Genomic DNA, 16907 nt, shown 5'->3' on the forward strand with positions numbered 1-16907 from the left:
CACGGTAGTTGGGAGCCATGGAACCCGACCGTGTTATAGACCAAACGGTTTTATAAGCAGCCAGGTAAGTAGGCTAAAGAAAATAATGCATGTACCCAAAAATATGTTGGGGGTGGGGGCTTGGTAATAAATGCGGGCGCAAAAATATGTGCTTCATGAAACTTACGTAATGTATATCATCCATAGCATTGAGCAATGTGTGCCTCATTTCAATAGAATTTTGTTTACATTTGTGGTGGTTTTTTCATATTTAAATGCTAAATTTGTCTGTTTATCATAAAAGTTCAAAAGTATTCATTTTCCTTTAAAAACTTTAAAATTGAATGTTTTCCTTAACTTGGATTATTTTCCTGGGATTTGGTGTTAGATATTGTTGAAGACATGTTACAGATTACTGCTATTTTTATTGCCATTCACTGCAAACAGACTAGCGAAAAATTGGTGAACAGTTTACTTTGAAATGTAGCCACGATTTTGTTTCTCTCAATACTTGCTATTTAAATTGAAAGAATGCTGTTGAAAGTTACGATCTTTGTTTTTCAATATAAAATGTGTAAAACTTCCTTCTCATTTATAGTGCCATTCAAATTTTGGAGAGATAAATCATTTTTTAAACCTCACTATTACGACTTTAGTCATGAATTTATCAATTTCATTAACATTTATCGAGACTGGAAAGTGACTGATTTGTCATCTGTCAGAGGGTTAAAAACAAAAAAGTGGTTCACCAGACAAGTGTTTTGCCAGTGCTGAATTGCTTGTTGTTGTTGTTTTAAGATTTAATGCCATTCTTCAGCACAAGATAGGCTATACATGGCAGCCAGTATAAATGGGGGAGGAATAACCCAGGAAAACTCCAGAAGGAACCACCAACTCATGAGAAGCTTTCTCACATACCCACAATGGCTGAGCCCAAGACTCAAACCCATGCAGACCAGAGGTAAGATGGCAGTGATCCATAATGGTGAACGCTTTAGACCACTCAGCCACTTGGGTCCCCCTCTCAATGGTTTCATTGGTTGATAAGGTGTACATAGAATTATAACTTGGACCCACGTATGCTTTTATATTTAGACTATGGTAAATTATGACATTTTGCCTATGAAAATGTGATTTCTAAATGTTAACATGAAGACCCAATCCATGACCTTCTTGAACGTGTAACCCAGAAAACCTATTTAATATTTTTCTTTTAAAATCATAAAAATAAATACATTATTTAAAAGATAAAAATCTGTACCTTAGAACAATATTGTGTCTTAATCCAAGTTTCTGATTTTGCAAGTTTTCCAACACCTACTTGATTGTCTGCTATCCACATGTCAACTTGCCTCTTCTTAAGAAACTCCTGGATTTATAGTTGGTTCCTAAATTCTTTAGTTTTTTTCCCGTAAGCAAGATGTTGAAAACACCTTACATGCTATTCATTGTTGTTTCTCTTCAAAATAATAGCTTATTTTTTATCAAGTTTTGCTAATTTTTACTAAAAAAATTTACCAGACCGGTTTGATTTGCTTAACATCTCTTGCCATTTATTGGCATTGTTATGTTGAATTTTGTAAAATCAGCCATAAACCAACCTAGTTCCTTGGCTGAAATGCTGACAGAAATAGTCTAAAGTAATGTTTCATTTCCATAGCCCGATACATTAACACAACATCTTTTCAAAGCCATGCACAGAATAGGCTGTCATATCTCGAGTCATGAAGACATAAGAGAAGTATTCCATGTGTCCAAAATTAGAATTATTTTGAACAGACTGTTATAGTGACTATGCCACTTTTCATATAGTAAGCATTGCAGTATTTTATTTTTTTGTCATTCGGTTGAATTTTGTGCCAATATTGGTGACAGAAACCTAAGATGTGCAGAAAAACCTAATTGCCGTGTATGTGTTATTTGTGCTTTCAAACAGGATTTGAGCGATACATGATTTAATATATTTAATACTCGAACTCATGGATTTTTCATATACATGTACTTTAACACATTTGTGGAATGTACTATTCAAATGTAACTTGTCAAATATACAAGCGTATTTCAGACTAATTGTCTTCATTTAATCAATATTTCCATTGCTTTTTCCTGTTTAAATTCTAGTCACTGACAACAGGTCACCACTTGAAAGATTCACTTGTATGCGAAATTTCAATTTGTTTTCAGCCCCCAACCACCACTTATCTAAATATCTGCTTATGTCAATAATATTACCTTGCAACAAAACATTGAGGTTGGCGATTGTTTTGGTGACAACTTTTTAAAAGCCAGCACCAACTCTGTTATAGAAAAATTTTCAAGATGGCTGCTGTGGTGGTCCTATTGGAGGTCAGATCAGCACCATTTTCTTTGAGGACCCAAAATTCAGAAAATTCACTTGGCCCACATACAGTTTTACTTGTCCCAAAACTTTGATCTCGCTTAGGTTCAAAGAGATAAATGTATTTTATGTTAAAAACAAAAGAAATAAAGTACATATTTCATCAAAGTGCCTACTTTATTATTTTTTGTTATTGTCATGGTATCTTATATTCACCATTTCTTGGTCGGATATAGTAGCTTCATTCGGAAAGAATGGAAACGAATTTACTGAATTCAGACTTTCCCTAATGTCTGCTCTCAAGTCTCATTCAACTGACAGAACAAACTCTCTTGCTCTGTCTTTTCTTACAAATACCACCATGTTTAAGCCGTTCTTCTGGAGTAGAGCATTTCCATATTACAAAATGGTTTTCCATACTGGGTTAGAGTGTAGGATGTGGTAAAGAGAGCTCTCATTTTATTCATTTGGTTTCATTTACTTTTAAAATTCCTAGTGGAGTCTTAGCAGCTCTAACTTTTCTGCACATGCTAGCTAGTCTCATGCATATACTGTACTGCACAGGCTAGCTGGTGTCATGCATATACTGTACTGCACAGGCTAGCTGGTGTCATGCATATACTGTACTGCACAGGCTAGCTGGTGTCATGCATATACTGTACTGCACAGGCTAGCTGGTGTCATGCATATACTGTACTGCACATGCTTTATGAGGTTGATAACTCCTGAAATCTGCAGGATTATATCCTGAATTTGTCAGTTGATAAATACACTGGCTGAATTTTCAGCCTATGCCAGTTTGTGATAATGTTTGCAATAACTGCAAAACATCTTTCCATCAGAGTCGATTAATTCAAGCCATGAATAATTATCAACCTAATGTGGCCAATATTTCTATCTCTTCATTGTCATATTTTAAATTTTGTTTGTTGCCTCAAGTCTGGCTTATCTCTCTTTTTGGAGTAATAGTTACCTCATACTCAGTGGCAGCCTTACATTTTATCCTTTCACTTTCACGTGAATTTTGTCATTTGAATGCAAACACAGACTGCTTGAGATAATTGCTTCACATCAAGCTATATTGCATGTAAAAGTTCCTCACTATAATCAATTAAAAATCAATTAAAGACTTATTATTTTCATTTAATCAGTTAATAAATGAAACATATTTATGTTGATAAAGTGCCTTTCATAAATTATAAATTTCATTAAATTGACTTGGTGGATTGAAATGTGTGTGTTTGTGAGATTTGGATTTTTAATGTTACTTTAACAATTTTTCAGTTATATTGCTACATTGTCTGCATTGTGGCATTTTATAGTGATGTCTTGTACTAGGGCATCATGCTGCATTCATGCAGTCACATTATCCTGACACTGGGCCAAACAGTCCTAACACTAACCTCTTAATGCTGAGTGCCTAGCGAGGCAGCTGTTAGTACCATTTCATAAGTCTTTGGTACGACTCAGCCAGGGTTCAAACCCGCGACCTTGCAAATTTTGAAACCAATGCTCTAACCAATAGGCCATCCAAGTGGTCTAGATTTAAATCAAAAGAGCAATCAGCTCCAAGTATCTAAATTGAGTAAACATAATATAACAAGGCTGTTAAAAGCACAAATAATTAATCATACCACATTTATTTTGTTACAGGTGTTTTGATTGATAATATGGTTATTTAGCTTAATATGCAGTCAAGCAGTAATAGAAATCACACATGAGACTTATAAATGTCCACTTACTGTAGTATCACAGGATTGAAGTATTCAGTATGCCCAGTTGACATGCCTGGCTTGATAAAGGTAGATTAAGTGATTAAAGTATGAAAAATAACACTTGCCCAACTTGCTTTAAAGTAGAGAAAAAGTACTTGTCTCAGATACAACGCTTTGGAAAATTTTACTCTGAAAATGTACAGTCCAGGATGTCAAACTATGTGATGTGATCAACCCTGGATTGGTACCATTTTCATTTAGGACCAGCAAGACCTTGGGATGATTATGTTTGTCAACTTTCATGTAAATTCTTCAAGTACTTTAGTTGAAGCAGCAATAACAAACTTGTACTAACGGACAGACAATGCACAACAATTCATCCCTTAAGTTCTTTAGGTTTATGAACGGTACAGATAAAAATGATAAAAACTTCATATCTGCTGGAGAGCATTTCTACTTTGGTTCTGCACCAATTATGTTAGCAGGATGAATAAACCAACAGTTTTTATTTTGATCTTGACAAATACACTCTCAAAAACAAAATGTATTCAAAATATAAACTTTATTTGAAACCTGAATTTAAGTGTGAACAATACCAAACATGCAAGAATTGTCATCCACTTATTTACATACTATAACACCTCATACAACAATTTATGTTTTCTACAATGATAATTCTCCATTTGTAAAGCAACTTCCATCATACATGAGCACATATACAAATGATATACATGCTACATGTTTTATGGAAAGGAAAAAATGTAACAAAAAGTCAACTTAATGTAATAATGTTTATGTTATGAAATTATACAATATACTTTATCATTGAGAGATTTTCAGTAGGTATACAATTTTGCAGTTGGATAAGAAAGCAAAATGTAAAATCAAACAAAATTCTGTCATAGACTTGTAGAAAAAAGGAAAAAATGTACATCAGAGGAATTTGTCTACCAAAATCTTTTTTACTTAAAATGCTTTGAAATTTTAACCTTTCAATTATTTATCTCCTTAACAATACACATTTACATCTGTTCTGAAAACCAATATTAACCTCTTGGAATGGGACATTTCTTTACCTAATAATGAATTTTACAAAAAAATAGCCCTGATTGCACAACAGCTAATGCACATTTGTACGTTCCACCCGACTTTACAATGCTTTGACACGTAAAATGAACTTACGGAGGAGTAAGTGAATGAATCTGTGGTAATAGTAGCGTAATGTACGGCTGTCATAAAATGGATGAATTTATTTGTAACTTTATTTGAAGGGTGAAGAAACAGGTCAAAAATTTACATATATACTGACAAAATACAGTAAATTCTCCCAACAAAGATCGTAAATGAACTGGGGAAAAGTGATCCCAATAGGGACGTTACCAGATATCTGAGGATAATTATTCTCTTTTATTTGGTCAGTAGGGATAACATTGTTGCAACTGGGGAATGGTCATTCATGATGGAGATGGGGGTGGGATGATGATGGTGGTCACAATGTTTACTATATATTTCAAGTTCAAACTGTATCATTGTATTTTTAGGTCCTTGTATGACAATATAACTTTTTCAGGTAATTTTTTTAGCCTTGCAGCCAAATATCACACATGTGTGGCAAGACAAACTCAAATTTGTATGCTTGCATGCACTAATATTTATCATTTTGTCAACAAATGAAGCTAGGCATTTTATTTTAAAAACTGAAATGAAACATAGTTTATAATTTTGTATTCTGTTACAGTTATCCGTACGAAGCTAATGTTTATAGTGTACTAAATTGAGAGACACAAGTTCTTCATGGCATATTCTAGGTTTACTGACAAATACTTTTAAAAGGTCTTGTACAAAATGTCTTTTTTAACAATGGGAACAAAACTAACGACCTCAAAAAAGCAAATTACTCTTCAATTGGGTGTTAAAACTAAACTAGGTAAAAATTAAATATGACCTCTCATGTCCTATCCACCAATACCTGGACATACAAAAACTAATTTCCAATAAAGGACAGCTATCCATAAAGAAGTGTAATCAGCATATATCCTGTAATTTTCATTTCACATGTATCAGTTTTATTCAGTCAGCTGGAATGAGCAAAATAAATATAATGATCAATGCTAATAAACTGTATCCTGAAAGTTAATCAATTGTATCATCTCCTATGCCAATCTCAATAACATCTTCCTCGGCACAATTAAGATCCTCATACGATTCTTTCTTAGCTGGCTCCTGTGCTATATCAACCTCCAAATCACTGTTACTCTCTTCAGCATCGCTGTCCAACTCTGACTCATCATTGTCCATGGCTTCTATCTTCCCTTTCTCCTTCCTTGTATTCCGCCTAGGTCCATCCAGGACTTTCTGATTCTGGTATCCACCCTGCCTTTGGGCTTTTTGAATCTTCCTGTTTCTGTGAAAACAAATAAGAATAAATACTGTGGCAGAAAAAGTACACTATGGACAAATTCCAAAATAGTACATATTATTATCAATCATGTTAAGCATTAAACGTGTTTACAATGATGCCTATAGGTTGTTGGGAATTCATTTATTTTCATAGGCATATATATATGTGGACTTGTGAAAATTCCACATTTTCATCAGTTCTCAAATCTGTGGACTGGGAGAGAAGCCCTACTGTTGAAAGTGAGATTATTATTTGTTGGGCTTGTACAAAAATATGTTTCCAAGGTCCAGTTTCAGAACAATTTAAAGAAAAATAACCACAATCACTGTGCATATATTCTATTCTTAAGTGATATTTCTTGGTAAAATATTGTATGCATTCATCTGAAAACAAAATTATATAGCAACTAAGATATACTTACATTTGAAGATCACAAGTACATGTATCAGCATATGAAATCATTTCTGATTTACTCCTTTTGCTTTATACCACCTTAAATTTGTTTGACCAACGTTTATACTGCTATTCTGCAAGTGGTCTTCTCTTTTTTCACTTATTTCAGTTACAATAATTATTTTCTCCAGCAATAAAATTTTTCTCTTTTTAGTTGGAGGTACTTCCATTATTATTAAGCTATTAAGTGTTAACATTATTAGTGCCTAGTTGTAACATCAACTGTAAAGATGGTTTTGACTATGCTTAGAGGAATCATGAAAAATCTATACATGTTCATTGCATATCTGACAATTAATGAAATAAAAAGAAACAGTTATCTTATCCAGAAACATAATTCAACAGCTTAATTCAAAAAAGACATACAGGAATTGACTCTGTAAACAAAGTGTGTAAACCTGTCACACCAACTTGAACAGACGACAGCTTGGTGATTGGGATGCAATCACTGTAACATCGGGGGAAAAAAACAACATACATCACAAACCTTTAACACTGTCAATTAAATCCTGCAAATGATTCTCACTTGCTGATTTAATAGACAAAGACTTTATTCACTACAGGGCAATATGGATTAACTCTAAAAACAAGACAATATACGTGACCACTACCTTAATTCTGGCACTACAATGGCAATTCATGACATGTACATTAGACTGGTTGACCAACTGTACCATCTCTCATTATATACAAACCTGAAGCCAGACTCCATCTTTCTTTTGTGGTTCTTTTTATGTTTGTTTTTTATCAGAACAATCTTTACTATTCAAGCGGTCGTTGTTACAAATGATTACATAAAGGTCAGTGATGTCTGTCTCTGTTCTCATGATACGGTTGTTCATAGAGGTACTGGGGTGGTAGCAACAATAAGGCTGGGAACCAGGCTAAGTGCTGGAATAATCAAAATGTATTTCAGTCTCATTTACAACAGAAAATATAAACAATATAAGCATATCTAAAATATTTCCGATATCGGTAGCCAGCCTATTTCTTTCTTTCGGGGGGGGGGGGGGAGGGGGGGAACGGTGTAAGTGGTCATTGTTACAGGGATTAAATAAAGGTCGGTGGAGTTTATCCCTACTTTGTGAAGTGGTCGTTCATAGCAGTGGCGAAATGCATTTTTTTCACAGGACATCATGGTCGCTGGTCGTGTTCAGCAGGTGGTCGCACATGACAGCATTTATATGTGCATTATTCTGGTCGGAAATGACAGGTGGTCGCTCATAACAGGTTTAACTGTATCAGATTGACAATTTTTATTTAAGACCAACTAGAATCATTACAAAATCTTAGTGAAAACCACCATGCTGACATCATTTAACATTCAGGAGAACAAATAGCATGATTTTCAAGATGGCTGCTCAACATCATCAGAGATGCTGTGCTGCCAGGACTTTATCTAAAGGAGGTAGCTCCTCCTTTGTCACAAAAGTAATGGGGATGTAGAACCCCCTAAAAAGAAGGGGTGGACACAAGGACGAAACGATCATATTTCAATATTTACCAAACTGTACATGTGACAGAAAAGACAGGTCAAATCAGGAGATTTTCCAAATTTCGGCCAGGAGTCTTGATTTTAAAACTGGAGGAATTTCATTGGTCTGATTTTACCATGCAAATCAACCCAATGACAACTATTAAACAAATTCACATTTTGTAATTTTAAAATGTACATATCATCCCTTTCACAGTAACGTGTTTTCTTTCATACTTTCCTTAAAGGTACCACAAGCATTTTTAGCTTTTATTACTAAATTATAGCCTAGATTAAATCTGTGACTGCCTGCATCATTGTTAATATTGTTACTGGATCCAGTTTTCCTCTTCAGTTAGCCTGAATTTTCCTCAGAATGGACTCTGTCATTTCAGTGTTTGCACTGGAATGTGGTAATGTTAATAAGACTCCACTGAATCCACGAAGAAATTTAAATTGCTTCGTGCCTGTTGGTAGATTTATATTTCTGCCAGAACTTTTAAAGATTGGTGATACATGGGTCATATCTGGGAAGTTCCTAAAAACTGACTTTAAAGAAAAGGCTGAATGCATATTCATGTTCCGATGAACTTCATTCCAACCAATGAAATTCCTATTTCCATCCATTATTGAATTTTGTATGATACTTTGGTTGTGTAGTTCTGGTGTTTTAGCATTAGGAAATAAGACATGCTTAGATACTGAAAAACTTTCAACAGGAACCAACCTGTTTTATTTCACCCGAGCTAAATTACTGCTTATTACAGATAGTATAATCCAATGATTCATTTTAGGTTATTGTTTGTAGAATATGCAATTAAAGTTTCATGCTGGAAGACTAAGCCTATACAGTGCTACATGATCATGGGAAGTCTTTACCAGAAATGTACTATTGTAGTTATTCAATAAAACCTCCCCTCCGCATTTTTTCCACAAAAAAAAATAAATTTGTACCTTATTAAGGCTTTATAGATCCATATATGTCCAAAATAATTAAAACCATACTTGAGTAATCTAATGGCTGTTAAAAAATCAAAACAAATTAATTTATCAATGTGTTCAGTCAAAGAGTGATGTATGGTATTAAAAAACATCAACACAGACACCAATAAAAGGACACATTCATACTAAACTTGTAATAGTTCGATTTCAAAGACTTTACATATATCCACTAAACATAACTGTATGTTGCTGGCTTGTTGTTGGGGTCTGAGTCAATTTTTAGAGTGTTTTGCAGTATTTCAGGATGATGGTACATATGCTAATAATAAATGCCCCACCACCACCACCACCATTTGGAAATTGCACCAACCCCAGGGCATCTATTAGAATAACAATGGTATAAAGAAAGCAAGATGCATAAAAAAGGAAACATTTCTGGTCCAGAATTTTTTAAAAACAATAATCTTAAGTACACTGGAGATTTCAATGAGTGATGGGAGACACCCCTCGTCCCTTTCTTCCTGCTCTATTCTGTCAGAGCTCAATTTAAATCAAAATCCTCAAAAGCTATTTCAACAGCTGTATTAACAGTAATCTGTTGATTGTTTCTCAGCTTTGTCTATTCCTTATCTATGTATAAATATTGTTCTGTGCTGAGAACCTCTTTCACAGTCTGCTGTCTGAAAGTCCATATGCACAGCTAATGCCAGTCACTTTGTTTAGATACAGCATCCATTCTGGTGGAGTAGCTGTAACAAGATGACTTTTTTGGTGGCCTGGACATCGAGGCAGCACCATTTTCATTTAGAACCAACAAGACACAGTGTTCCCAAACGTTTTGCAAGAAAATTCTCCAGCTCTTTTCGAAGTTTTTACCTGGTTGAAATTTCATTTTTTCTAGGTTCACTTATTACCATTACTGAATGGAATTAACCTTTTGGCTTAGACAATGTGCATTTTTAAAATCAAAAGTGGTTTCAATTTTGAGGCTATCTAAGAAATATTACCTTGTGCTAAACCACAGAATTTATCACCAGTAAGAACTATAAATACTGAACTTAATACAAATTTTGATGAAATTCTTTTGAAAAACAGAATAAAAATTGTAACATTTTCTGCATAACAACATTTTTTGTATAAATAATGATTTTTAGAAAATGGTTGATGCCTTTAAAAATTATACATACCTTTATATCAAAAGGAGACCAATTCTTTTTGTTTATGAATGAACTAAACACAGGACAAATATCACAACATCATTTACATACACTGTTACTAAAACCAGATACTGTCACCAGAAACAAGCTTGATACAAAAATGGTTTTTTACCTTTTGTCTGCATTCTGAACATAAAATTTTCATGATGTGAGCCCATTTTAGTCACACTAGTTTGCATTATATGCAGGCATAAAAATCAAAGATGCATTCCTCTGCGACATGTTCTCAACTAACAAGTAAGAAAAAGAAACTGATAACTTAGACACTATGGTACTTCTTGACTGTTCCATACTGGGTTTGACTTTTAAGCTAAGTAAGATCTAAAGTTTTCCACACTGGTTATTCTGTTATTTAAAAATGACCTTGTATATGTAAGGTATTGTTTAAAAAAACTTTAATTCTGTTTAATTTGTTGTATGATTAATGGGTGTAATTTAGGTTATAGATTATATGGCTTTACCTTATTTCTGATGTGCACCTCCAGTGCTCAAAGAAAATTTATTTAGACACAGGCCCAAGGCTGGTGATTTAAAAAACCATTCACAAGCCCTGACTCAATTTCCATATGCATAAAATTGCCCCATTTTTAATATTATCAACTGTTACACATCAAATATGAAATAAATAAAACCAAAAATTATGTTCAATTATTTTTGATGTTGCTGAATTATTATTTATTAAACATTAACCTGAAACATCTTGAACAGCACCCTAGCAATTAAATAAGACCATTATATCAAGCGTTTTTGCTGAAATCATTTTTAGCTGGTCTTTCATTTTTATCTCAACTTTGCCAAAGGATAGTAGATTTTTGTGATCTAAGATTCTCAAAAGCCAACACAACCACATTTCATCTCTTTATCTTATAAGATTTAGCCCAGACACTTAAGACAATAATGTAATCAATCAGCAGCTTGTTGTGTATACAAGCCAGCCTTAATTGCATTATGTGGTATCAATGCACTGGTTGTAACAATTGCTGGAAAAATTCCGAAACCCAATAGACTTGTTCTGGGTGGTCTATGACACACAAATACCCAGTATTTTAGAATCAATGTCTGTTAAAACCATGTTAAAGTAAACCAAGTAATATGTTCTCCATTCACAGATCAAATGATTTTCTTTGTACACAAAGTTTACAGCTTACGATAGAAATATAAGTAGAGATCTTCATAACATGGGCCTAAATATTAATTTACAAGTCTTTCAACATCTTGAAAATAAATGTCCTAATTTCTTCAAAACAATCCAGGTTTTCTCTAGCAAATTAGATTTTTTTATCAGCCTGATGGGCACCTAACAAAGAATACAGATGTGGCTGAATCTAAAATTAGAGGGGGTCCGGTGTGTCAGGTTATCAGCCTGTTTTAGCGCTCACTGACTTCTCAAAAGATTGCTAGCTCTGCTTAGTCATTTTCATTTCCTAGACTTCAAAGGCAAGTGTTCATTTTGATCAGCTGTTTTCTTTAGATAGTACAGTTTCCGCAATTTGCACAAGTAATGAAATTTTAATCATAGTACCTTAAAGCAGCATAAGAGGTATGCCAACATTCTATGTACATGTTGCCCATGCAATTTCACCTAATCCTGGTCCCTCTCACATATGTAAATAATAACTACAGAGCTGAACCATATGATAAGCAATGTTTGGCTTCTGGGCTTGCCACGTGTATAAAACCACAACATTCTCAGGGCGCAAATCTGCATTTACTCGTCTTGGGGATCAATAAGTAGTAAAGTCTTCCTTGGAACAGCCAATTTTTATATCGGGACAAGAGTATGAAAAGTTTTCCTGAATCCTGCTTTTTGTCTAGTTGGTATCTTAACATTTATTTTAATCTAACATAGGTTTATATATTTATGCAGTCAGTGTTAAGGTCATCCAGATTATAGGATTCTGCACTGAAAACAAAACCCCAGATTTCCGAATCTCCAAGTATGGAAATACGATAGGTGGCAACCTGATTCTTGGAGATTTAAACTTTCACTTTGACTGTCCTGGAAACCCATACACATCAAAACTCCTAGATTACATTCATGTTTTCAACCTCAGTCAGTCAGTTAACCAACCCACCAATAAACATAGTCACATTTTAGACTGGATGCTTCACAGACCTGACAGCAATATTCTACAGTCTTCCCTGGTATCCCATGAATTTGCATCGGATCACTTCTGCATTATATCCATCTTGATGTATCAGTCCCTAACCCACCACCTTTATTTGCTACTGAGAAACCTCCGTATGATAAACAGAACGAAACTAATGCATGACATCCAAACAAACCTAACAACTTGCTTACCTCCTACAGCAGAACAACTCAATAACTGCCTGTGTTCATTGCTTGACAAACATGCCCCAGCAACCAAGCGCAGAGTATCAATTCAAAAGTGTTCTCCATGGTATAGCAGTGTTAGGGACCAGCTTCACACTGCTAAAAGAGACCGCTGTAAAGCTGTGAGGCTTTCCATCAGACTCAGTATTCATAAGCAAATCTATGAAGCCGCTCAGAAGAACATCACAAACATAGTCCATGCAGCGAAATCAGCCCACTACAGTACTAAGATCACGGAAAGTTCCAGCTGCAAAAAGCTCTAAGAAATTACTAACAAGCTAATGTCAAAAAACAAATGTACACCATTTCCAACTACTTACTCTCCAGTCGACCTTCTGGACCCGTTTGCAAATTTCTTCCCTGACAAAGTACAAACCATTAGAGATAGCTTGACAACATAATTTCAATTGACTCATCGTCACCATACAGTTGCGATACAGAATTTCAGTACCAACTGTTAGCAGCATTTGAACCCATCTTTATAGATTTATTACATACAATTGTGATGAAGAGTGCACCAAAATCATGTGATTTTGATCCAATTCCAACATCACTGCTGCTTGAATGCTTAGATCCAATACTGCCTTAATTAACTGATGTTATTAATACCTCTCTCTCATCCGGGAATTCCCATTTTTCAAAATTGCCATTATAAAGCCTCTGCTGAAGAAACCAACGCTCAATCATAACGATTTAAAGAACTACCGCCAGTTTCTAATCTCCCATTCATATAAAATATCTTAGAAAAGTTGTTCTATCCCAACTTATATCTCATCTAAATTCAAACAGTCTTTTTAGCAATGTACTGAAACTACTCTTCTGAAAGTAGTTAATGACATTCTCTCTGCTTTGGATATCAGAAAGATTACAGTCCTCACCCTCCTTGATTTGTCTGCAGCATTTGACATAATAGACCATGATATATTACTTCACTGTCTCCAGCGTGTATTTGGCATTCATGATACAGCCTTACTGTGGTTCAAGTCCTACTTGGTCAACAGGACACATTGTGTCTGCAAACGGAATACACTCCAGCCCAGTTGATCTATGTTGTGATGTTCTGCAGTAGTCTGTTCTTGGACCTGTTTTCTTCATTCTATACACTCAGCCACTCTCAAGTGTCATAGATCATCATCCATGTCTCACCAACTGTATGCTGATGACACCTAAATATACAAATCTAGCCACCCAACTGAAGCTGATGCTACCATCCAAGGTGTAGAGAAGTGCATTTCTGATGTGAAATCATGGATGACATGTAACAAGCTGCAGATGAATGATGATAAAACTGAGGCCATTCTGATCACAACACATGGACTTTCTCATTTACATACTTTACCTCAAACAATAAATATCAGCAACACCAACATTAGATTCACAGTCAGTATGAAACCTAGGTGTTACTCGACAGTACTCTCTCACTGCACCAACATGTCATGAACGTATGCATGGCTGCATATCTTGAGCTGAGACACATCAGCTCCATTCGCAAATATCTTTCAGTTGATGCCTCTGAAACACTTGTGTTCATTGGTACTTTCAAGACTGGGCTATTGTAACTCAATTCTGTCTGGTTCGTCTCAATATCTACTCCAGAAACTTCAAAACATGGCTGCTCGGATCATCCGTAGAGTACCACAATCTGAGCACAAACACCCTGTTCTGTACCATACTGGCTATCCATTCGATCCTGAATCAAGCACAAAATTTGTTCTCTATGCTACATTTTATTGATGTACTCCAGTCCAACATACCTATCCAACCTCATCCATGTGATGTGTACACACCAGCAAGATACTTTCACTCCTCTTCTGACAATCGTATACTCATTATTCCCACTATGAAAACAGAGTCATATGGACATTCTTTTGCATACAAGGGCCCAGCAACATGGAACAAATTGCCCACTGAACTTAGACACAAAAACACAGTGATCTAATTCAAGAGTGCTCTTAAAACTCACCTTTTCTACTGTAAGAACAAACTTAAAAGACCTAATAATGTTTCCTACCTTAAATATTTTCAGCATGTTTTATGTTTTCTAATTTCATGATGTTTGTTTTGTTGTAATCATATCATTATATACATTTTTGTTAAGTTTTTATTTTTGTTTTAGGTGTTGTCTAATGTTGTAAAGCGCTTAGAGCTTCTAAAGATTAGGCGCAATACAAAGTCCTCATTATGATTATTATTATTATTATTATTATTATTATTTCTAAGTATTGAGCAAGGTCTGAAAGTAAACTTAGTGTTGCAGTTGTTGATGGTTATGATTGACATCAATGTTCAAAACAATTTTTTCTAACATTTACCAAGATCAATGATGTGTTGGTACAATGTGATGCTAGACTGGTGTTCTTAGCTTCCAGATAATACAAGGTACCAATATGAAGTGGACTATGAAGTAACCAGTCTTCCCAACCAATCTGATCATCAGAGTGCTTGGATTGATTATACAAGTATGTTTAGGTCAATTAGCCAAAAGAACTATATAGCAATTGTATCCTGACCGACTTATGAGTTCTGCAACCTCCAAAACTTCCTGTAAGAACTCAATAAATTTAACTCACTTTTGAGTTAAATATTTATTTTTTCTGTCATCAAGAGCCAGCTGAAAATTAGTTTTTCTCAGTGACTTTTACCAGATTTCCCGCAAACGTGGGAACCATGCACACACAAATCTTCTGTTGAAAACCTAATGCTAATATGACTTTCCATTCAGGAGCAGTAGTGATAACAAGATCTGTATGATGGCTGCTGTGGTGGCCATACTCGCTGTCAGATCATCACTAGTTTCATTTAGGACCAAGTAAACATAAGTCTTTTACTAAGAACCCCATGCTAATATGACCATCCATTCATGATAAGCAATGATAGCAAGATTTTCAACATGGCCACCCTGGCAGTCTTGTTAGATGTACAAAGAGAACCATTTTTATTTATATCCTACTAGACATTGGAAGAAGTCTTTTGGTGAAAATTCCATGTTCATATGATTTTCCATTCATGTTAAGTCATAATAAGAATTTCAAGATGGCTACAGTGGTGGCCATATTGAAAGTCTAAGAGGAACCATTTTCATTTAGGACCAACAAAACATTATAAGAAGTCTTCAAGTGAAACCTTATGTTGATATGAACATCCATTCAGGAGGTATAGCAGTAAACAATGTGGCAGCCAAAATTGGATGTCCAAGCAGAATTAATTTCATTTAGGACTAACTAAACATCATAAAAGTCTTCTGGTGAAAACCCCATGTTAATACGACTTTCTATTCAAAAGAAGTACCAATAACAAGATATTCCAAGGGCCCCCGAGTGGCCGAGTGGTCTAAAGCGCTCTCCATTACGGATCACTGCCATCTCACCTCTGTCTGCGTGGGTTTGAGTCTAGGATTCGGCCAATGTGGATATGCGAGAAAGCTTGCCAGTAGCTTCTCGTGGATCAGTGGTTCTTCCATGGGTTTTCCCGGGCTCTTCCTCCACCATTAATACTGGCTGCCATGCATAGCCTATCGTATGCTGAAAAATGGCATTAAACCCAACAACAACAAGATATTCCAAGATAGCTACACTGGTGGCTAGATCTGCACCTTTTTCATTTAGGAACAAGAAGACATTAAAAGGCATTTTTGTGTGTGTGTATGTGTGATTTTAGATTTGTAACGTAGTTTTAACAATTTTTTCAGTCATATCGCTACAATGTCTGCAGTGTGGCAGTTTACAGTGATGTCTAGCATGGGGACATCATGCCACAGATATACAGCATCATGTCCCACCCAGTCACATTATCCTGACACCAAGCCAACCAGTCCTAATACTAACCTTTTAATGCTGAGCGCCAAGCAAGGTAGCTGCTAATACCATTTTTAAGACTTTGGTATGACTCAGCTGGAGCCTGAACCCACAACCTCCCACATCAGAGGCAGATACTCCAACCACTCAGACCACCAGAACAGGCAGTATTAAGTGAAAATTAAATACTGATATGTCCATTGATTCAGGAGGAGTAGTAATAACAACATCTTCAAGATGACTGCTGTGGTTGCCATAC

The 16907-nt window shown here is 35.2% G+C and overlaps 1 protein-coding gene across 2 annotated transcripts in view; it reads right to left on the reverse strand.

The window, feature by feature from the left end:
* Positions 1 to 4575: 4575 nt before the first annotated feature.
* The window catches only part of LOC149800953 (phosphorylated adapter RNA export protein-like), a 36281-nt gene continuing 23949 nt past the window's right edge, over positions 4576 to 16907 (reverse strand). For both annotated transcript variants that reach the window (XM_089955027.1, XM_089955026.1), the window contains exon 6: positions 4576 to 6436. In XM_089955027.1, coding sequence (XP_089811153.1) covers positions 6166 to 6436 — 271 coding nt within the window. In that variant the 3' untranslated portion in view covers positions 4576 to 6165. The remainder of the gene's footprint in view (positions 6437 to 16907) is intronic.

Source organism: Sinohyriopsis cumingii, chromosome 4 (genome assembly GCF_028554795.1).
Source record: "Sinohyriopsis cumingii isolate HCF-2022 chromosome 4, ASM2855479v2, whole genome shotgun sequence".
NCBI lineage: Eukaryota > Metazoa > Mollusca > Bivalvia > Unionida > Unionidae > Sinohyriopsis > Sinohyriopsis cumingii.